The sequence below is a fragment of the Monodelphis domestica genome, chromosome 5 (assembly GCF_027887165.1).
Source record: "Monodelphis domestica isolate mMonDom1 chromosome 5, mMonDom1.pri, whole genome shotgun sequence".
In the NCBI taxonomy this organism is placed as follows: domain Eukaryota; kingdom Metazoa; phylum Chordata; class Mammalia; order Didelphimorphia; family Didelphidae; genus Monodelphis; species Monodelphis domestica.
The window spans coordinates 141,761,463-141,785,287 of NC_077231.1; the positions used below are offsets into that span (position 1 = coordinate 141,761,463).

Here is a 23,825-nt window from a genome sequence, read left to right on the forward strand (position 1 = left end):
AAGTTTCTCATCCTTTCCTTGTAGAGAATATGGGAGAATTGTGCTAGACTAGAGGTTTTGAACATGTAGCCCATATATAACCCACAACACTCATAGATTGGCTCAAACCAGGTTAAAATGTAATATATAATAAAATAAAAATGCAATAAAGCATAATACATTTTAAAGATTCCTGGTATGATTTAATAGACCCCATTTCATATTTGAGTCTGATGCCAGTATGTTAGATGATCATTTGGAATTGACCTAAAGACTAGAACCAACAGTAATCATTAATTAGTTAATGTTGAGGCTGACTTTGAGAAGTTGTTGGTGGAATGATCTAGATATATGTCTTATTAAACACTTTTATCAATAGCATGGATGAATAATTCATGTTTGTTGGATTCATATATAACCCTAAGCTAGGAAGGACAGTCAACTCCCTTCCAATATGTTAAATGATCAAATCAAAATATTAATTATTATTTTTTAAAAAACAGGCTGCAACAAATCTAATAAGATAAAATTTAGTAACCATAGGAGAGAGGGTTTCTCTTAACATCTCAGTTGATATAATCATAGAAAACCCAAAGTATAATAACAAGGTGTTAATGAAGTCTTTGAAACAAAGATGTTCTAATCTTATCTTGATTGGGTCAGGAGGGGAATAAGAAATATTTGATAGAGCAAATGAATCAGCTGCACTTTTGAAGGCAAAAAACTTAGTTCAAGTTTTAGAGAGGGAGGAGAGATTGAAAGCCTGGAGCCACTTGTGGAAGGGATTCCTTTCTACTCTTCATCTTCCTATCCTCCATGTAGCTTAGAGACCCCTTATGTAGCAAAGAGCAAAGACATGCACTCCAGACAGATATAAAAGCAATCACCTAGAGGAAGTAACAGCTTCAAGGAAAATGGCCCTTTGCATTAGAGGAGAGAGTCTTACTGTGGATAGGAACAGATCCTGAGAACCCAGATGAATAGCCTGTCCAATATAGATGCAAGTGGAATTGTGTGAGAACTCTATGAAGAAATAAAGGATTTCCAGGAATTGTTGTACCAAGAGCCTTACAGCATATTCTATATGCTGTGTCTTGCATCCTTGCATCCCAGCCAGTGTAATCCAAGTTTAAGCCTGCTCTTCTAGTGGAAGTGTATAAATATCTTGGAGAGTCTAGCCAAGGCTAATCAGAGGAGTTAGAGAATGGGGAATGATTTTTAACTACTGTTTTTGCTATATCATCTGAGCAAATACTTTTGCTAAGAGCTAATTAAGTTACTGGCTGATTGTTAATGGGAATCATACCAGTAGTAGTTCATGAGCTATGTTACCAATTTGTAAGTATGAATATAAATTGGGGAAATAGCCCAGTGGGCATATAATATAAAATTCTGTGATTGTGGTTAAATAATTGATTTCACAAGAATAGAATGGAGAAACTATAGCTAAATAATAGTTCATGTGAAGATACTTAGAGGGGAAGAGGAAGTAGTGTTCAATAAAAAGGGGAGGGATCAATGCTCAAATTCAGAATGAGTCCATAATACGATGTGGCCATCAAAGTAATGATGTCTTTCATTAGGAAAGTCATGATTTCCATCTCATACCTGTCAGATTAGCAAAGCTGACAGAAGTGGAAAATGTGGCAAACAACTAGAAGTTGAAGGGGTGCCTATCAACAGGAAGATGGTCAAACAAATTATAGCATATGGTTGTGATGGAATAATGCAGCACCATAAAAAATGAAGAACATTAATTTTGGAAAAACATGGAAAGACCTTCATTAAATTATGAAAAGTGAAACAAGCAGAACCAAGAGAACATTACAAACCGCAACAGAAATACTGTTTGAAGAATGACTTATGTATGTCCACCTCTGGAGAAAGAATTGAGAAATAGAAATAAATAAGAAAGTTTTATATATACACATATCTTTTTGTTAAATGATTCTTTCTCCATTGGGGAGGGGAAGGAGAGAGTTAAATGGGTATTTTAATGTATCAAAAAAAAAATTTTATTGAACATGACCAGTATTTGAGGACAGCAGGAAAACAGGTACATTGAAGTACTGTTGAAACTGATGCCCAGCCATTCTAGGAAGCAATTTAGAACCATGCCCCAAAAGTTACTAAACTTTGCATGCTATTTGACCTAGTGATATCATTGAATCCCAAATAGATCAAAGAAATACATGTATTGATTCAGTAAGCATTTATTCAGACATCTAATATGCACCAGGTACTATGAAAGATTGTGTTACAAAGATGAAAAATGGAATATATCACTCATACATAAATAAGTACAGTGCAATGCAAGGCAGAATGTCATGAAAGTAAAAGAAATGGTAAATCAGATTTTATATTAGATTTCAGGGGAAATGAATAGTCCTAAAGTTTCTGATAAAGGAGAGAAAAGCCAGAAATGGTCTGACATATCACCCCAGATTTTGAAAATCCATGGTTTCAACGAGTTCAGAGGAAAGAGATAGAATCCCATGAGTTCAGATTCTGTAGAGGTAAGCTCAGGAGGAATGAGAAATTCAATAATTAAAATCTGAAGACACATGCAAAGAGTTTCAGTGAACTCAGTGGTACAGTGGACGGAGTATCAGACTTGAAGTGTTCAGTTCCCACCTCAGATCCCTACTAGTTGTGTGACAGCTAGGCAAGTCCCTTAAACCTCTCTGTGCCTCAGCTTCCTCATGTATAAAATGAAAATATAATAGTATCTACATCAATGGGCTGTTGTGAGGATCAAATGGAATAACATACTTAAAGTGCTTTGCAAACTTGAAAACTTAGTAAGTGCTCGATATTAAAGAGAAAAAAGTGGGAGTTGTCTTAACAGATTGATGCTGATGCTCATGAAACTCGTCAACCAACTTAAACTTTTAAAAGACAGAATGCTACAATGGAAATAGCTCTAGCATTGGAGTCAAAGGACCTGGCTCAAAATCTTACCTCTGGGACTAACTACCTGGTGTGAACTTGGGCAATCATTTAATCTCTTAAAACCTTGGTCTAGATTGCTCCTCATATCCCTTTCAGATCTAAATCTGTGATCCTATCAGCAAATATTAGCAACACGGGCAGCCAAGAAAGCTAATTCTAATTATAGAAGTAAATAGTTATAAATATGTTAAAAACATAAATAAGTATAAAAATAACTTCCTCAGGGCTTGAAATTAGAATTTCCTGAGATAGGTGAGAAATGGTTAAGGCACCAAAAATGATCTTGGAAGTTATATTCAGGAAAAGAAGAGAATCAAAGAAACAATGGAATGGTAACATCTAACAGCAAAGAAAAAAACAACTGCTCGAGCTTTATGTTGTTTTTGTTTTTAATCTGTATAGGAAAGAGCTGCGCAAAAGTGACTAATGGAGTGGGTTCACACAATAAATATTTCCATTGATGAACTCAAGCCTCCTGGCTTATGTAAACTATATTTGTGGGTACTTAATATGATTGCTGGGTCACTGTCAGCAGCATTTGGGAGATTATTTTCAAAGGAGATTTACTGTAGGACTTGCCAAGGATAATCTACAATGAATGGTCTACAATGGTCACTAAATGAAATTCCATGAAAAATACTAGAATGAGTCATTAAAGAAATGGTTATTGAACACCAAGAAAAGGAAGTAGTGATTCCCTAGAGTTGGTATAGCTTTATCAAGAAGAGATCATGCCAGACTAACCTTATTTCCTTTTTTTTTTAACAAAGCTTCTAAATCAGGGAATTAAGAATGCTGTGTAGATATAGTTTATTTAGGTTTAGCAAGGCATTTGGTTAAGTGTCTCATACTATTATAGAAAAGCTAAGATAGTTTTGGATTATATGATATTATAGTTGAATGGATTTGGAAATGGTCAAATGACCAGACTCAAAGAGTAGGCAGTAATGGACCTCTGTCCAAACCCCTCAGCTTGTCAGGAGGTCTCTAGTGGAATGGCAAAGGGATCTGTACTTGGCCTTGAGCTGTTTCACATTTTTACCGATTATTATTGATTTGTAGATGACACAAAGCTGGAAGGGATAGCTGTATGACAGAAGCAGGATTCAAAAAAGATCTTAACAGATAAAAATATAAGGATGAATTCAATAAAGTAAAATCCAAGAGGGATAAATGGAAATATTCATACAAAGGTTCAAATATAATTTTATAGGAATAGGATGGGGAAATATCCAGTTGGTTAGATAAGTCTGTTGTAAGCTTCACGTGAGTTATTAATGTGATATGACAGCCAAAGCAGTTGTTTTTAGTCTTGGGTGGCATTGAGAGCCATAGTGCCCATGACCTTTCTGGGTTATGAGACATAATAGCTCCCTGGTCAGACCACATCTGGAATGTTGTGTTTACTTCTGGACATTGCAGTTTAAGAAGGACATTGATTAATATAAATACAAAGTAACCAACTACAAGAAAGAACATTAGCAGTTGGAGGAATCAATAAAAGCTTTAATGTGTAAAAGGTAACATTTAAGCTTCATCTTGAAGGAAGAGAGATATTTTATGAAGTGGAGGTAGATATAGCTATAGAGACAATATGGAGAACTTAAATGAGAAACAGAGAAAAGGCTAGTTTGGCGAGTTTGCAGTGTGTGATCATTTATAAATGGAAACCAAGAGAATGTAAGTTTCTGAAGGATAGGGACTATCCCATTTGTATATTTATAATCCTAGTGTCTAGCACAATGTCTGATACATAGGAGGTGTTTACCAAATGCTTGTAGGTTGATTGAATTGGGGATGTTTAGCCTGGATGGTTAGCTGTTTTCCTGTATTTGAAAGGTTGCCATGTGGAACAGGGAATAGTCTTGTTCAGCTTGGCTGCAGAGGACAAAATTAATTCCCTGTAGACTATGATAGACTGATGCAGACCTCTACTGGAGATTGCCAGAAGCCACAAAAACTTAAAAGTTAAATCCTAATAAATAAAAGTTTTCAGCTAGCCAATAAAGACTTTCTACCTAAAACAGACTGATTTATGATGAGAACTGAGAGAATCAGTGTCTCTCCGGTACTGGGTAGGGGATGTTCTTGATTACTCTGATAGAGGGCAACACATAGCCTAAAGGTCTGGGTTCTAATGTCCTACAGTACTGAGGAATAATAGCAGTTTTGACATTTCTCCCTACCATTAAATTGCTTCTTATAATAGAGGCTATCAATTGGCCCAGCTGGGATGGGACTAAAGATTCTATTTACCTTGCCTTTCAGAAAACAGATGTGCTCACACTTTACATGAATCTTGATGCCCAGATTTAATAAGCCTATTCATTTCCACTCTATTCATACTATCACATACCAGTCACTCAACAGTTAGTCAACACACATTTTTTTTAAAAAGAGAAATGAGTAGCATTTGCAAGCCAAAAAATGTAGGTGTGATATAAGAAAGAACTCAATAACAATTAAAGCTTTCCAGAAGTTGAATGATACCTGGGGAGTTGTTGACTTTTAATCTGCATTGACAACCTGTCAGGAAACATATGGAGTTTATTCTATTTAGTTATGTGTTAGATTAGACTAGGTCCCTTCAAAATGAATTCTAAATGATCATTCAGTAATAGTTTCATGAAGCAGATGGCTCCTGAGTGGACCTTGAAGGAATAAAGGATATTGACAGGCAGAGATAAGAATAGAATGAATTGAAGGTTAATGGAGGTAGGGAAGCGGTAGAGAAGAGGGAAAAGTTGGTCATAGTTCAACATGTCCCCTAGATTTTTGAGTAGAAATTTTTTTTAAATGTAAAGAAAACTTAGATCTTATGAATTAAAAATTGTATAATCTATTAGAAGTTCTGAAGAAAAATATAGGACAAAAAAACAGTTGTGATGCAAAAGAATAGAGCTCTTTAAGAAGACTTGTAAATATATATGCAATTCATCAACCAACTTAGCTATTTTTAAACATACACAGTAAGAAAACAAGTATGAGTAGGATGTATTCAGAAATGTTGTAGATCCTGTAAGTGTAAAGATTAAAATTTAGGGTAGACTGAGGCAGGTAGAAATTAGTTTCTCTCTTCAAGAAGTATTATATTTTTTAGAGGTTTATTGAAGATTAAGGATTAAAGAAAAGACAGGATAAGAAACACGTGCCTAGGCCAGAGTGGCCTAGACAAGATAATCTCACATCATGGAAGAGACGCCTCTGCTCCAAAACGGAAGTCCAAAAAGAGAGCCCAAAAGCCTTTGCAATCAGCTTAAATCCTTCCTCTATCTCGGCCCACCTCAGAATTGCGTGAGATTACAAAGCATTCTGGGGAAGTGGAGCAAAGGCTTTTGGGGATTGAAGTCCAGAGTTCGAGTCTATTTTTTACATAAGAGAAATGCCAGGAGTTCTAAAATACATTGAGTTGAGGTTGGTAAGGAAATCCAAGGGCAACAAAGTAGAAAGTTTTTAGTCATTGTATAGAAAAAAATCTAGTCATGGTGTAATCTAAAAAGGAATTGGACTACAATTCCCAATTGAAAAGACAGTGTTAACAGACGATGGATAGAATGGGGGTAAGGCAGAGGTATTTTTATTTTGCTTCTTTTTTCTCTGACAAGGAGAATCTGAATTGTAAAAGACATATTAGAAATGACTAATAATAAGTCAAAATCCAAAATAACTAGACAGCTAATAAGAAAATACCTAGCTGCTGTTCTCAATAACTTCCAACCTTTATGCTGCCTCTGTTCAGGCCATCACCTCCACTGTTTCCCCATACTTTTGATGAATCAGTTTTTTGACTTCTTATCTTGCAGAGGCTCAGGATTGTATGCAAGGAAACCACTCCATTTCCCACCCTACACAGTACTGTCCTTTGTTCCTCTATCCTTCCCAGCTCCTTTCATGTTTTCTTTTCTTCCATTAGAGTATAAACTCCTTCAGGGCAAAGCTTGTCTTTGCTTGATTATATTTATTACATTGCCTGAAGTGTAGTAAGCATCTAATAAATGCTTGGTCTGTCTATCTATCTATCTATCTATCTATCTATCTATCTATCTATCTATCTATCTATCTATCTATCTATCTATCTATCTATCCATGTCACCAAGACTAGAAAAACTGAAAAAACTAGAAGGTATGATTGCTGAGCTACTGACAGTGATCTTTGAATTCTGAGAAAAACCAAAGACCCAGAAAAAGACAAATTTCCTCCTCCCCTGTTGCCCCCTTCTCTTTTAAAAGAGCAGAATATTAAAACTTTAGACTACTTAGCCTAATTTTGATTCCTAGCAAAATCATAGAACATTGTATTATTGGGATAGTCACATTTTTTATTTTTTTTATTTAAAAAAAAAAACCCTTACCTTCTGTCTTAGAATCAATACTAGGTATTGGTTCCAAGGCAGAAGAGTGGTAAGGGCTAGGCAATGGGGGTCAAGTGACTTGCCCAGGGTCACACAGCTAGGAAGTGTCTGAGGCCAGATTTGAACCTGGGATGTCCCATCTCTAGGCCTGGCTCTCAATCCACACTGAGCCACCCAGCTGCCCCCTGATTACATTTTTTAAAAAAGGAAATAATCACAAAAAAACTAGTGTGGCTTTATCAAGATACAATTATATATCTATATAAACTATGTAAAGATATATATACATCATAGTAGACTAACTTCATTTCCTTTCTGACAGCATTATTAAACTGGTAAAACAAGGGACTGTTTTAAATATGCATTATTAAGATTTTAACAAAACTTTTTACAAACTCATTGTATTCCTGTTTTAAAAACTAAAAGATATGAGCTAAATCTGATAGTTCTGGTAAATCAGTTCAGAACTGGCTAAATAGCACAACGCACAGTTTCATTTGTGGTCAGCTTGGAAGATCCCTATAGAATGTCCTAAAGATCTGTGCTTAATACTTTGGTATTTAACATTTGTATTAGTGACCCATATAAAAGCATAAATGGCATAATAATCAGATTTGTAGATGATATTTAACTTGGGAGAATGGCTAACACATCTAGTAACACTTAGGATTTCAAAATATCTTCACAGGCTAAAAAATTAAGATGGATTTAATAGAGATTAATATAAAGCCTTGGTTCAAAAAAAGAAATTCACAATTAAAAGAACAAAAAAGGGAAAGGCAAGACTAGAGAGTAATCAGTAGTATTGCTAAAGTCTTAATAATCTGCATTCATCCAAAGAGTTAGCCCACTGGGGTGTTTCCCATTCCACTTAGGTTCCAAAATTGTGGCCTAGACCACCAAGAAGTTATGTAGCTCACCCAAGGTCATATAATCAATTTATCTATCCATTATGCCACACTACTTCTTGAATAAATTTATTTATTTAACCATTTATTTATTTATTTATTTGCTTATTTATGTACACATTTTCCCAGATAGAATATAGATTCCTTGAAGGCAAAAATTATTTTGTTTTTCTTTGTATCCTCAACACCTACCCTAAGGGTTTGGTTATCATTGCTATTTAATAAATGCTTGCTTGCTTGATATAGGCTAGTTAATTTCCCCTAAATCACATAGTTGATAGAGCCATATTCAGTACCATGATCTTCTCATTTCAAGGCCATCATGTTTTTCTAATTTAACACACTACCTCTTAGGTGTTACCAAGAAAATTATATAGATTAACAAAGTATATACCTTCACATCATAATTCATAGCCGAGACTTTATGATGGCCTAGAAGTTTTGAATTATCTCCAGGGATGTTAATGATTTTTTTCTTAAACTTGTATTCTATGACACAATCTTTGGAGGAAAAAAAAAAGACGCTCTCTCAAAAACAAATAATAAGATATTGTAATTCCCAGATAGTTAAAAAAATCACTTGTTTTAATTACTACTTTGCCAATGTTCAGAAATTCATTTGCTCAGTCACTAATACTACAACACATCTTTTCACCCAGTCAACTATGTGACTATAATATTTTAAGTCAGAAAATACGCTTCTTACTTTCTCATAATAACAAAACCAATGTTTTGCTTATGTTTATGGTGTTTGTTTAATGTTTATGGTGAATGTTTAAGGTGCATGTATTAACTCTACTTGTGAAAGATTATTGTTGTACTTGACAGACCTGAGGTATTAGTATCTACAGTAGGAAAAAAAAGGCAATTGGAAAGAGGAAAGTACACAGGTTAGGAAGGACTGGAGGACACAGAACCAATAAAGAATATGCTAGTAGTAGGGCCTTTTGAGCAAAGATGTTCCCCTTTTTTCCTCTCTTCCTTAGCATACTACCTATATAAATTTATAAAACTAAACTTATGTTTCTTTATACTATATTTGTCTGTGTACATTTCATACCTTCCACTCCTTAACAAAATGTAATTAAACAAAACTAGTTTTATGATGTGTTTGTGATGTTTCTATATAATGGATGTGATTTTTACTGTTATCTTTTCTATCATTATTCTAAATTAAATCATAAGTGCTTTGTAAAAATATAGTGGATTATTTCATCATAAGAATAAATTGGTGTTTAGTTTCAGATCTTGCCATTAACATAACTTTTCTTACTTGACCTAATATAGGAATGGTGCTAAAAATTACCTTTTTCCTAAAATCACCAGGGAATTGCTTTGATGTACTACTATATAGTATCTTTGTAATTAGAAATCAGTTTTTATATTAAATAATATTTTTCCCTTTTTAATGAAAAATTTGCCATCTAAGTAGGTAAACTTTAATGACTTAGTTTTTCGATTCAATCTACATTTATAAATATGCAATTTTACCCAAATGTGATACATTTCTAGTGTTTATTACTAAAATAGGTCAATTTACTAAAGAAATATCTGATAATCTCCCTACTTGTTTAAATAAAAAGGAAATGTTAAATTATCAAATTGTGCCCAAAGAATTAATCAAGGCTATTCATAGTCACATAATTAAAGATTCTTTCCCCCCCAAAAAAGGTTCTATGACTTCTTTGATTAGCATCTAATAATTTTAAAACTTGAAATATCTTGTCTTTAGCAATGCAATTTATAATAACTTACCCAGTTACTTTCCATGGTGTTTTACAACAAGAGTCTACCTTCAAGATAGTCTCACTGTGAATATTTGGGTGTCTACTAACCAGTTTTGAATGTCACAGTTAATAGCTTATGAGTTCTTACATAATCTCTAAGGTTAATTTAAATTTATTCATTCAGTAAACAGAAAGAAAGATGTTCCCCTTTTTTAAGAAAGAAAGGAAGGAAGGAAGGAAGGAAGGAAGGAAGGAAGGAAGGAAGGAAGGAAGGAAGGAAGGAAGGAAGGAAGGAAGGAAGGAAGGAAGGAAGGAAGGAAGGAAGGAAGGAAGAGAAAGAAAGAGAAAGAAAGAGAAAGAAAGAAAATGTGCATGTATACATACACACACACACACACACACACATATATATATATATATATATATATATATATATATATATATATATATATAAGGGGTGTATGTCTAGTATACAGAGGACTTATTATTTGACTGAGGAATTTAATGGTCCAGTTAGAAAGATAAAACCTGCTTTCATAACACACCATAAGATCATATGTGAGCAGCATATAAGCATATACATGGTAATATAACATGAACCAAGTAAAAATAAATAAATAAATTATGTTTTTGAATAAATGATAATAATGGACAGGTACTTGTTACAGTTCATAAGATCAGAAGTATAGTGATAGAATTTATTCAGGTAACAAAAATGAAGTACTTAGTATGGGCTAGACACTGTGCTAAGTGCTGGGGATTCAAAGAAAGTAAAAAAGCATCCTTACCCTAAAGGTCAGCAATTAGAAGGAAAGGGGATGCTGTGGGTCTCAAAAATTTAACAAAAGGAAGTTTATTTAGCTATAGCCAGATTCTTCAGGGCCGGGTATATTTACTTATGGAACATTCTATAAGTCTGATATTCTGGGACTCCATGGATTCCATATCCCTTAAATGCTCAGAAAGCCAAGTCATAGTAATTCGGCTTAAACCATAGTCTTTTGGGCCAATCAGTCTTAGAGACAACTTCCTAACCTTTTAGGGGAAAAAAGTGTCCTAACATATATGGGAGTGAGGGTTTGGGGGAAGAATCCTGGTAGATACATATCCTATTATATGTGCTATCTTGGGGAATAGTAAAAATTAATCTTGATAAAATGTCAATAGCAATAGATCTTTGAATTTGAAGCTTTTTTTGCCCTCTCTGAATTAAAAATAAAAAAGACCTTTGGTAAAAGATGAGTAAAATGAATTAACTATATTATTTACTTCATGCTAAAACACATATTTTCCACACTTCCACCTTTTACAAGACTTTTCACACTTAAAGCACCATCTCCTACTTGAGGCCTTTCATGTTTCCTTCAGATGTCATTGCAATGGCTTATATCTTTTTGTATTTGTCCTCCAGTGGAATATAAACTTTTTGATGGCAAAAGCTATTCTGTCTTATTACTAATATCTAGCATATAGTCCCTTAAATATTGTAGGCATTTAATAAATGTTTGTTGAATTAAATATTCAATTTTATCCTTACATTTAAGTGTATCTTCTTCCTTTGTGTTAACAGTGTCATCAGCAAGGTGGTTCCCGCACCAGAGGCTAAACCATCACCCTCTGTTCCTAGACCCAAATCACCACCACCTGCACCATCCCCAGCTCCTGCACCTGTTCACATGACTCCTCCTCCTCCAGTGCCTATACCACCTCCTCCACAAGCTTCTGTATCACCTGCTATGATTCCTCCACCTTCTCCTGCGATCTCTGCACCAGGAGGCTCCAAAGCACCTGTTCGTAGTGTTGTGACAGAAACAGTTAGTAACTATGTGGTATGTAACATTTGCTTTTTTTTAATTATATTTTATTTTATTTTCAGTTCCATGTTCTCTCCTTCCTATTTCCCCCTCCTTTGCCCATTGAGATGGCAAGAAAAAGAACTTTTCATAAATATGTAGTCAAGCAAAATAAATTTCCAAATTAGCCATTTTATTCTGTGTGTGTGTGTGTGTCTCTCTCTCTCTCTCTTTCATCTGTCTGTCTGTCTGTCTGTCTGTCTGTCTGTCTCTCTCTCTCTCTCTTTCATCTACACTCTGAGTTCATAACTTAATTTTCTGAAGGGGAATAGATAGCATGTTTCATTATGAATCCTTTGAAAGTATGATTGGTGTTGATCAGAGTTCCCAAGACTTCATTTGTGTTACTATATACATTGTTCTCCTGTTCCTGCTCACTTCACTTGTATCAGTTCATACAAGTCTTCCCAAGTTTTCCTGAAACCATCCCTTTCATCATTTTTTATAGTAATGGTATTCCATTACCTTCAAGTAATAATTTGTTCAGCCATTCCCTAATTGATGGGCCACCCTGAGTTTGCCAATTCTTTGCCATCATGAAAAAAGCTTCTATAAAGAATTGTGTACATCTGAGTCCTTTTCCTCTTTGATCTCTTTAGGGTATGGACCTAACAGAGGTATTGCTGAGTCAAAGGGTTTACCAAGTTTAATAGCTTTTTGCGCATAGCTCCAAATTTATTTCTAGAATGACAGAACCTCTAGCATTTACTTTTATTTGAAGATAAAGTTTTCTAACATTTACCTTATTACAATTAAAATTTTGAATAAATGTACTGTATTTTAGTTCATATAATGACTGATCACAGGATCATACAATTGGAGCTAGAAGTGATGTTGGGAGTCAGATAGTCCAACTCCCTCATTTCCTATCAAGAAGCATATCTTGAAAAATGACCTACTGAGTCTCAGAAGAAGTCAGTGGCTGACCAAAGGGCGATAAAAGACTATCTGCCCTTTGATCCAGCCATAGCACTGCTGGGTTTGTACCCCAAAGAGATAATAAGGAAAAAGTCATGTACAAGAATATCCATAGCTGCGCTCTTTGTGGTGGCCAAAAATTGGAAAACGAGGGGATGCCCTTCAATTGGGGAATGGCTGAACAAATTGTGGTATATGTTGGTGATGGAATACTATTGTGCTAAAAGGAATAATAAAGTGGAGGAATTCCATGGAGACTGGAACAACCTCCAGGAAGTGATGCAGAGTGAGAGGAGCAGAACCAGGAGAACATTGTACACAGAGACTGACACATTGTGGTACAAGAGAACGTAATGGACTTCTCCAGTAATGGCTTTACAATGTCCCTGAACAACCTGCAGCGATCTCCGAGAAAAAACAAAACAAAACTATCCTCAAGCAGAGGACAGATTGAGGGAGTAAAAACACAGAGGAAAAGCAACTGCCTGAGTACAGAGGTTGAGGGGACATGATCGATGAGAGATGCTAAATGAGCGCCCTAATGCAAATACCAACAACAAGGAAATGGGTTCAGAGCAAGGACACATGTGATACCCAGACGAATCGTGCCTCGGCTAGGGAAGGAGTGGCCGGGGTTTGGGGGGGGAAGAAAAGAAAATGATCTGTTTCCAATGAACAATTATGAAAATGACCAAATAAAATAATGTTTTAAAAACTTTAAAAAAAAAAAGAAGTCAGTGGCTGAGCTAGATTTCAGGTCAGGTTCTGAAACTCCAAAGTCTAGTGTTCTTTCCAAAGTGTCACACCATAGTTTTATTGCTAGCCTCTATTTTTAGGAACTTAAGAATCATTGGGTACAACTGCATTATTATAATTAGATGCAACTTATGACATGTGAAGAGTAGAAGATATATAGACTCCTAAATGTATGACTGAGCAAGTCACTTAATCCCCATTGTTACCCCTTATCATTCTTCTGCCTTGGAGTCAATGTACAATATTGATTCTAAGATAGAATGCAATAGTTTAAAAAGAAAAAAAAGATAAATGGGCTCTTTGTTACCACTTCAGTTTTCTGGGAATGCAGATATAGAGGTCTTCACTCCTTAATGGTAAAACAAAGCCAGATTTAAAAATTCTAAACATGCTTTCCAGTTATTCTTAAGTGCTTAAATAGATTTATGGTCTCATTGATTTGGATACTTATTCCAGTAGTACAAATCACAATCTAAGCAGATACACTCCATTTCAGGGCCAGCTTACATTACCTATTCTGTTAGACCTTGCATGTACCTTGGTTTTTAGTCCTCTTCCTACTGAAAAATACTTGTACTTTTATTATATTTTATGCTTACCTATCTGTATACTGTGCATGCTTTTTCCCCTCAGTAGAATGTAAGCTATTTGAGGAGTAGGCCATTTCCATTTTTGTCTTTATGTTTCCAGCAATCTATCGATGTCTAGTAAGTTGTCTTTTCCCCAGATCTATGATTTTGTCCGTGTAAGGGAACTCCTTAGTAAGGAAATTCAATCCATCAACTTGGGGTAGCTAAATGGTACAGTAGATAGAGCACTGGGCCTATAGCCAGGAAGTCATGAGTTCATATGTATTCTCAGACACAAGCTATGTGATCCTGGACAAATCACTTTATCGTTGGTTGCCTCAGTTTCCTCAAATGTAAAATGGGAGTAATAATAGCATTTACTTCTCTAAAATTGGATAATAATTATGAAACACTTAGCACAATACCAGGCACATGGTAGAGGCTATATAAATGTTATTGATGTAGTTGTTAATATTAGGTTTAGTTCTATTTTGCGTGTCTTACGGGAATAAAAAAAAGGAAGATAACTAGGAAAGGAGGATGGAACTTAGTATTTCTCATAATTTGTGTGCACAAAAGGAAGATTAAGCAAAACTAGAGAATAGGATGAAAGGATAGATGAGATGAATCTCACTTTCATCTGAGTCAGATAAAAGATGGATCATGTATGTACATACATAAGAAATTTGTTCAAGGATTAATGGGGTGGAGCCAAGATGGCATTGTAGAAGAAACACTCAGCTGAGCTCTCTTAACAACTTTAAAATCAAATTCTGGAATGACAGATTCAACAAAAGTTCAGAGCAAGACAGTATTCCTGCCCAAGTCAATGTAGCAGGTCAGAGAGAAAGATCTGTGACAGGGGGAGGAGACTGACCTAGAGCCCATATGAAGAAAACACCAGTAGTGGGACTAGGTGATGGTGACAGAAGCAGCAGCAGCTTCAAAAGCTCTCAAGCCAGTATCAGTAAGGGAACAAACCAGAAAGAGATTACAGAGTACCTTTATGCTAACACTAGATGCAGGGCAATATGCTATTGACAACAACATTGCCTATACCAACTTCTGGGTCATAGTTCAAGGGGAGAAAGAAGCAGGTCAGTGCCACTTCTAGTCCCAAGGGAACAGGGACCCAAACTGGGTAAAGACCAGTGTAGAAACCAGGAAAGCAATGACCTTACTTATTCCCAGATCATATCTTAGAAGCACCAAAAAAGCTACCAAATTACCAGAATTAGTTCTAAAAATGGTAGTGTGAAAAAGTCTGAAGTACACTGAGAACAGAATCTGACCATAAAAAAAGATACTATAGTGATAGGAAAGATCAAGACACGAGCTTAAAAGGAGAAAATGACTTATCAAAACAGCTACAAGCAAAACTCAAAGAAAAATGTGAATTGGACACAAACCCAACAAGAATTCTTTGAAGAACTAAAAAAGTGATTTTCAAAATCCAACAAGAATGCAGAGGAAAAATTAAAATAAAGAAATGAAAACAAAAGAATGTAAGGGGGAAATAGGGTTAAATTTTAAAGGGTTGGACTTGATTATTTGAGAGTGTGGTCACCAGGAATTTAATTAATTCCAAAGAAATTTTATTTACAATTTATTTACAAAATGTAGAAAGAGTAAAGCAAGAAATCAGAGAATTAGTTTCACCTGGCCTCAGCAAAGCTGAAGACCCAGGGAATGTCTCTCAAGAGTAACAGAGGATAGGTTTTTCAGAAAAATCCAGCAGTTAAGAGTCAGATTTTCACTCACCATGTGTCAGTCCAGTCAGCAGATTCTTTATCAGCCTCACCAGGAAACAGGGTCTCAAGTCCAGTCAGCAGATCAAAGAATGAAGAATTCCTCCAGTTTCCACTTCCAAAAAATGAAGAACTCAATCTCACAGGAAGTAACAGTTCCTTTTTAAGGCACTTCTTTTGAGTTACTTCTTGTGTATTCCCCTAATTTTACATCTATCAATCACAACCAAAAAATGAAGAACTCAATCTCACAGGAAGTAACAGTTCCTTTTTAAGACGCTTCTTTTGAGTTACTTCTTGTGTATTCCCCTAATTTTACATCTGTCAATCACAGTTGACACTTTGTTTTAGGACGGCCCAGAAGTCAGTCAGTTGATTCTGATTCATCATCCACTATCACACATGTGGTTCACAGACCTTCCCCACTCAGTGTGTGAAATGGGGTGTTTGCACCTTTAGTGATTAAATCTAAAAATGGGTAGATCTCCATACTTAACTTTTAAGTACTGTGTTCTAAAAATAAACAGGGGTTACAATTTAATCTTCACAATCAGGGAAGAGTTAAGAATTTTCATTATTATAATCAGGGGAGTGTTAAATTTAATCTTCACAGGAAGAAAACTATGAAAAGCTCAAAAAGGTGCAAAAAATACTTAAGAAAATAATACCTTCAAAAATAGAATTAGCCAGATGGAAAAAAGAGGTACAAAAATTCACTGATGAAAATAACTTCTTAAAAATCAGAATTGGCTAACTGGAAAACTTACAGAATTATTAGTATCAAATTTTAAGGTGCAGAGCTCAGATGGCATTGTAGTAGCAGGAGATTTCTGAATCTCCTTCCAACTGATCACTGTTAAAGTGTCTCAAAAGGACTGAAATCAAAATCAGACCAGTAAAGTGGCTCTCCCACTGGATGCAGCCTTAAAGGTAGGCAGTGTTTGGGGATTCCCATGCTATAAAGGGGAGAAACTGCACTTATCAAAGCACAAGCTCATCACCCCTCCCCCATACCACCTACCACACCAGAGTCAGAGCGAGGGCCAGGCAATTTCTAAATTCTCGGGTGCTGGCTGAATGTACCCCTGAGGGCAGTGTAAGGCCTTGGCAGAGAGACTTGAAACCCGAGGCTGAAGAGCATGGAGCCTTGGCAGCAAAGCACAGAGTTTGGGCAGAAACAAGGCTGGATACAGCCAAGGCAGCAGGGACTGGAAAGATAGCCTCAGGGCAAAATGCTTTAAAGCGTGATACACAAAGAACATCACATTACCTGCCCTCACTAGGGCTTCTAACTGGGAAAGGAAGATGTTTCCAAGACAAAGCCATGGGAGACAGAAGCTAAGAAAGCAATCAACATGTAGGAACCCCAGTCCACTAATGGCAAAAGGAATAAACAAAAGCAAAAAAAGCTCTTGACCCTGGATAATTTCTGTGAAGTAAAAGAGCAAAATACAAAAGTTGTAGCAGAGAGTGACAAACAAGCAAACACATCCAAACTTTTCCTAAAAAATGGAAATTGGTTATAAACTCTTGAGGAACTCAAAAAGGAGTTCAAGAACCAAGTAAGAAAGATAGAAAAAAATGGGGGAAAGAAATGAAAGTAATACAGAAAGAAAATAACATCTTAAAAGACAAAATTGCCCATATGGAAAAAGAAGCACAGAAACCAAATAATGTAATAGCAAATTGGATACCAGAATTGACCTGCTGGGAGCCATGAAAAGCAGGATAGACCAAACCGAAAAGGAAAATCAAAAGTTCATAGTTGAAAATCAGTCATTAAAGATTAGAATTGGTCAAGTAGAAACTAATAATCTCACAAGACAGCAAGAATTAATAAAGTAAAATTTAAAAGGATGAATGCACCACCAGTAAAGATGAAAATAAAGCAATTTTAGAAGTTATTTTGCCCAATTATTTGCTAGAAAATTTGATGATCTAAGTAAAATGGATGAATATTTGCAAAAATTTGACCTTTCCAGATTAATAGAAGTAGAATACTTAAATAATCCTGTTTTAGATAAAGAAATTGAACAAGCCATCAATATGAGCTTTCTAAGAATAAATCACCAGGACCAAATAGATTTGCAAGTGAATTCTACCAAACTTTTATGGAATGGTCAGTCCAAATACAACAAAAACTACATGGGGGGGGGGGGGGGATTGGTAAAGAGGCAGTCCTATCAAATTCATTTTATGGCATGAATATGTTTTTGATACCTTAGCCAGAGAGAACAAAAACAGAGAAAGAAAACTATAAATCAATTTTCTTAATGAATGTCAGTTCAAAAAAATTAAATAAAATATTTGCAAGACAGTTACAGCATCATTTCTCAAAGATCATGCACTATGACCAGGTGGGATTTATACCAGGAGTGTAAGACTGGATCAAATTTTTTTTAACCATTACTATGTCTCTTAGTAAAAACACTAAGACAGAAGGATAAAGGTTAGGCAAACAGGGTTAAGTGACTTGAACAATATCACATACCTAGGAAGTAGTTGAAGCCATATTTGAACCCAGGTCCTCCTGATCTTATCTACTGTTCCATCCAGCTGCCCTGGACTGGTTCAATATTATCAACATAATTGACCATATTAATAACAACATCAAATAACACCCATTCCTATAATTCACTAGAAAGCATAGGAATCAATGGAGCCTTTATTAAAATAAATAGTAGCTATCTAAAAGCAAGAGCAAGCATTATAAAATAAACTTGAAGCCTTCCCAATAAGAACAGGAATGAAGTAAGGTTGTCCATTATCACCACCATTATGCAATATTAGAAATTAGAAATACTAACTATAGCAATTAGAAAAAGAAATTGAGGGAATAAAAATAAGGATTGAGGAAATAAAACTATCATTCTATGCAGATGTTATATTTAGAGAACCCTAGAGAATCAACTAAAAACCTAGATGAATTAATTAACATCTTCAGCAAAGTTACAGACTATAAAATAAATCCATATATATCATCAGCATTTCTATGTAGTACCAACAGAACCCAATAGGGAGAGATAGAAAGAGAAATTCCACTTAAAATAACTGCAAACCATGTAAAATATTTCAGAATCTACCTGCCAAAACAATCTCAAGAATTATATAAACACAATTTCAAAACATTCTTCACACAAATAAAGACAGATCTAAACAACTGGAGAAATTTTATTTGCTTATGGGTAAGCTGCGCCAATACAATGAAAATGATAATTCTACTCAAGTTAATTTACTTACTCAGTACCATACCAAACAAACTACCAAAGAATTATTTTACAGAGCTAGGAAAAAATAGTATCAGAATTCATCAGGAAGAAGAATATCAAGGGAATAAATGGGAAAAAAAAGTTAAGGAAAGTGCAGCTCCAGATTTCAAACTATATTACAAAGCAATAATCTTGCTGGCTAAGAAATAAAGTGGTGGATCTGCAGAGTAGACTGGGTGCACAATACACAGTAATAAATAACCATAGTAATCTAATGTTTGATAAACCCAAAGGTCCATGCTTTGAGGGTAAAAATATAATATTTGACAAAAATTGCTGGGAAGATTGGAAAGCAGTTTGGCAAAAACTAGGCACACACCAACTTCTTACACTTTATACCAAGATATGGTCAAAATAAATAAATTATTTACACATAAAGGTTGATATAAATTAGGGGAGCATGGAAAAATGTGCCTGTCAAATCTGTGAATAAAGGAAGAGTTTACGACCAAACAAGAACCATTCCCCAGTTGATAAATGGTCAAAGGATATAAACACACAGTTTTTAGAAGAAAAAATTAAAACCGCCAACATTCACATGAAAAAAAAATTCTCAAAATCACTACTGATTAAAGAAATTTAAATTAAAACAATTCTGAGTTACCACCTCACACCTCTCAGAAAGGGAAAATGAGAAATGCTGGAAAGAATATGGAAAAATTGGGACACTGATGCATTGTAGATAGAGTTGTGAACTAGTCTAATCATTAAAGAGAACAATTTGCAATTACACCCATAGGACTGCAAAACTATGCATACTGTTTGACTAAGAATGACCACTATTAAGTCTCTATCCCAAAGAGATCAAAGAAAAGATAAAAAGGTTCTATTTGCACAAAAAAAAATATTAATAGCAACTCTTTTTTGTGATGGCAAAGAATTGAAAATCAAGACAATAAACATCAAATGGGAATGGCTAAACTAATTGTGGTGTATTAATTGTGATAACATTCTATTGTACTATAAGAAAGAATGAAAAGGATATTTTAAAAAAAACAACAGGTAGTTCTTATATGACCTGATGCAAAGTGAGGTGAGTAGAAAAACAACATTGTATACAGTAACAGCAGTATTGGAAGGATGACCAACTGTGAAAGACTTAGCTACTCTAATCAAGACAGTGGCCCAAAGGAAATTAAGGCAATCATTAAAAAATAATTATGCCTAATTATATGGCATTAAATATGGCAATCTAGGTGATATGGATGAATATTTTCAAAAATATAAATTGCCTAGACTAACAACAGAGGAAGAAATAATAGACTACCTAAACAACCCCATATCAGAAAAAGAAATTGAACAAGCCATCAAAGAACTCCCTAAGAAAAAATCCCCAAGTCCAGATGAATTCACAAATGAATTCTATCAAACATTCAAAGAACTACTAATCCCAATATTATACAAACTATTTGACAGAATAAGCAAAGAAGGAGTTCTACCAAATTCTTTTTACGACACAAATATGGTACTGATTCCAAAGCCAGGCAGGTCAAAAACAGAGAAAGAAAACTATAGACCAATCTCATTAATGAATATAGATGTAAAAATCTTAAATAGGATACTAGCAAAAAGACTCCAGCAAGTAATCATGAGGGTTATATTTACTATGACCAGGTAGGATTCATACCAGGAATACAAGGATGGTTCAGTATTAGGAAAACCACCCATATAATTGACTACATTAACAAGCAAACCAACAAAAATCACATGATTATCTCCATAGATGCAGAAAAAGACAATATTGACAAAATACAACATCCATTCCTATTGAAAACACTAGAAAGCATAGGAATAGAAGAGCCTTTCCTAAAAATAAGAAGCAATATATATCTAAAACCATCAGCAAACATCATCTGCAATGGGGATAAACTAGAAACCTTCCCAATAAGATCAGGAGTGAAACAAGGATGCATTTATGCTATTATTTAACATTGTGCTAGAAACATTAGCAGTAGCAATTAGAGAAGAAAAAGAAATTGAAGGTATTAAAATAGGCAATGAGGAGACCAAGCTATCACTCTTTGCGGATGATATGATCGTCTACTTAAAGAATCCTAGAGAATCAACTAAAAAGCTAGTCGAAATAATCAACAACTTTAGCAAAGTTGCAGGATACAAAATAAACCCACATAAGTCATCAGCATTTCTATATATTTCCAACACATCTCAGCAGCAAGAGTGAGAAAGAGAAATTCCATTTAAAATCATCCTAGACAATATAAAATACTTAGGAATCTATCTGCCGAGACAAACACAGAAACTATATGAACACAACTACAAAACACTCTCCACACAATTAAAACTAGATCTAAACAATTGGAGAAACATCAATTGCTCATGAGTAGGATGAGCTAACATAATAAAAATGGCAATCCTACCCAAATTAATTTACTTATTCAGTGCCATACCCATTGAACTACCAAAAAGCTTTTTTACCGAATTAGAAAAAACCATAACAAAATTCATTTGGAAGAACAAAAGATCAAGGATATCCAGGGAAATCATGAAAAAAAAAATGCAAAGGAAGGAGGACTTGCAGACCCAGATCTTAAACTATCTATAAAGCAGTGGTCATCAAAATAATTTGGTACTGGCTAAGAGACAGAAAGGAGGATCAGTGGAATAGACTTGGGGTAAGTGACCTCAGCAAGACAGTCTATGATAAGCCCAAAGATCCCAGCTTTGGGGACCAAAATCCACTTTTTTTTTTTTTTTTAAGAAACCCTTACCTTCTGTCTTGGAGTCAATACTGTGTATTGGCTCCAAGGCAGAAGAGTGGTAAGGGCTAGGCAATGGGGGTCAAGTGACTTGCCCAGGGTCACACAGCTGGGAAGTGGCTGAAGCCAGATTTGAACCTAGGACCTCCCGTCTCTAGGACTGGTTCTCAATCCACTGAGCTACCCAGCTACCACCTAAAATCCACTATTTAATAAAAACTGATGGGAAAATTAGAAGACAGTTTCGGAGATTAGGTTTGGATCAACATCTCACACCCTACATCAAGATAAACTCAGAATGGGTGAATTACTTGAATATAAAGAAGGAAACTGTAAGTAAATTAGGTGAACACAGAATAGTATATGTGTCAGATCTTTGGGAAAGGAAACAATCTTCATAACAAAAACCTCTGACAAAAGTCTAATTACTCAAATTTATAAAGAGCTAAACCAATTATATAAAAAAATCAAGCCATTCTCTAATTGGGCAAGGGACATGAATAGGCAATTTTCAGTTAAAGAAATCAAAACTATTAATAAGCACATGAAAAAGTGTTCTAAATCTCTTATAATCAGAGAGATGCAAATCAAAACAACTCTGAGGTATCACCTCACACCTAGCAGATTGGCTAACATGACAGCAATGGAAAGTAATGGATGTTGGAGGGGATGTGGCAAAGTCAGGACATTAATTCATTGCTGGTGGAGTTGTGAATTGATCCGACTATTCTGGACAGCAATTTAAAACTATGCTCAAAGGGCACTAAAAGACTGTCTGCCCTTTGATCCAGCCATAGCACTGCTGGGTTTGTACCCCAAAGAGATAATAAGGAAAAAGACATGTACAAGAATATTTATAGCTGCGCTCTTTGTGGTGGCAAAAAAACTGGAAAATGAAGGCATGTTCCTCAATTGGGGAATGGCTGAACAAATTGTGGTATATGTTGGTGATGGAATACTATTGTGCTCAAAGCATTGATGAAGTGGAGGAATTCCATGGAGTCTGGAACAACCTCCAGGGATTGATGCAGAGGGAGAGGAGCAGAACCAGGAGAACATTATACACAGACTGATACACTGTGGTACAATCGAATGTAATGGACTTCTCTACTAGCAGCAGTGCGATGATCCAGGACAATTCCGAGGGACTTATGAGAAAGAACACTATCCACATCCAGAGTAAGAACTGTGGGAGTAGAAACACAGAAGAAAAACAACTGCTTGATTACATAGGTTGAGGGGATATGACTGGGGATGTAGACTCTAAATCAACATCCTAGTGCAACCATCAACAGCATGGAAATAGGTTTTGCTCTAGGACACATGTAATACCCAGTAGAATTGTATGTCAGCTACAGGAAGGGTGGGGGAAGGGAAGGGAGGGAAAGAATATGATTCTTGTAACCAAGGAATAATATTCTAAATTGACTAAATCAATTAATTAATTAGATTCAAATTTTTAAAAAAAGACAGTGGTCCAAGACAGTTCCAAAAGACCCGTGATGAAAATACAGTCCACCTTCAGAGAGAGATCTGGTAAACTCAGAAAACAAATTGAAGTTTACTTTTTTAAACTTTCTTTTTTTGGGTGTTAATTTATTTGTGATTTCTTTTATACCATGGTTAATATGGAAATGTTTTGCTTGATTTCACATATATAATCCATATCAAATTGCTTACCTTCTCAAGGAGGAGGTGCCGGTGGAAGAGAATTCGAAACTCAAAATGTTTTTAAATGATGGTTAAGTTTTTTTTATGCGTGATTGGGAAATATTCAACAAAATAAATAAATTTTTTTTTAAAAAGTTTGCTGAAGTACTGCATTAAACTCGAACAGCAAAAGAAATAGAAACAGAAAAAGGGGAGAGTGGTCTACATAGATAATCACCTAGATTCTCTAGAGAATCAGCCAAAATTTAATTCAGTAAATTAACAATTTCAGCAAAAAAGTGGAATATAAAATAAATCATGAAAATTGCCCCTTGGTATATTATCAACAAAACCTGACAGGAAAATACAGAAAAAAATTCCATTCATAATAACTATAGAATGTTCAAATTATTTGGGAATTCACCTT

General features: G+C 35.1%; 1 protein-coding gene across 3 annotated transcripts in view; it reads left to right on the forward strand.

The window, feature by feature from the left end:
• TAF3 (TATA-box binding protein associated factor 3) overlaps positions 1-23,825 on the forward strand; it is a 284,338-nt gene that overhangs the window by 249,572 nt on the left and 10,941 nt on the right. For all 3 annotated transcript variants that reach the window (XM_001363125.4, XM_056799436.1, XM_056799435.1), the window contains one exon: positions 11,489-11,747. In XM_001363125.4, the coding sequence (XP_001363162.1) occupies positions 11,489-11,747 (259 nt within the window). The remainder of the gene's footprint in view (positions 1-11,488; positions 11,748-23,825) is intronic.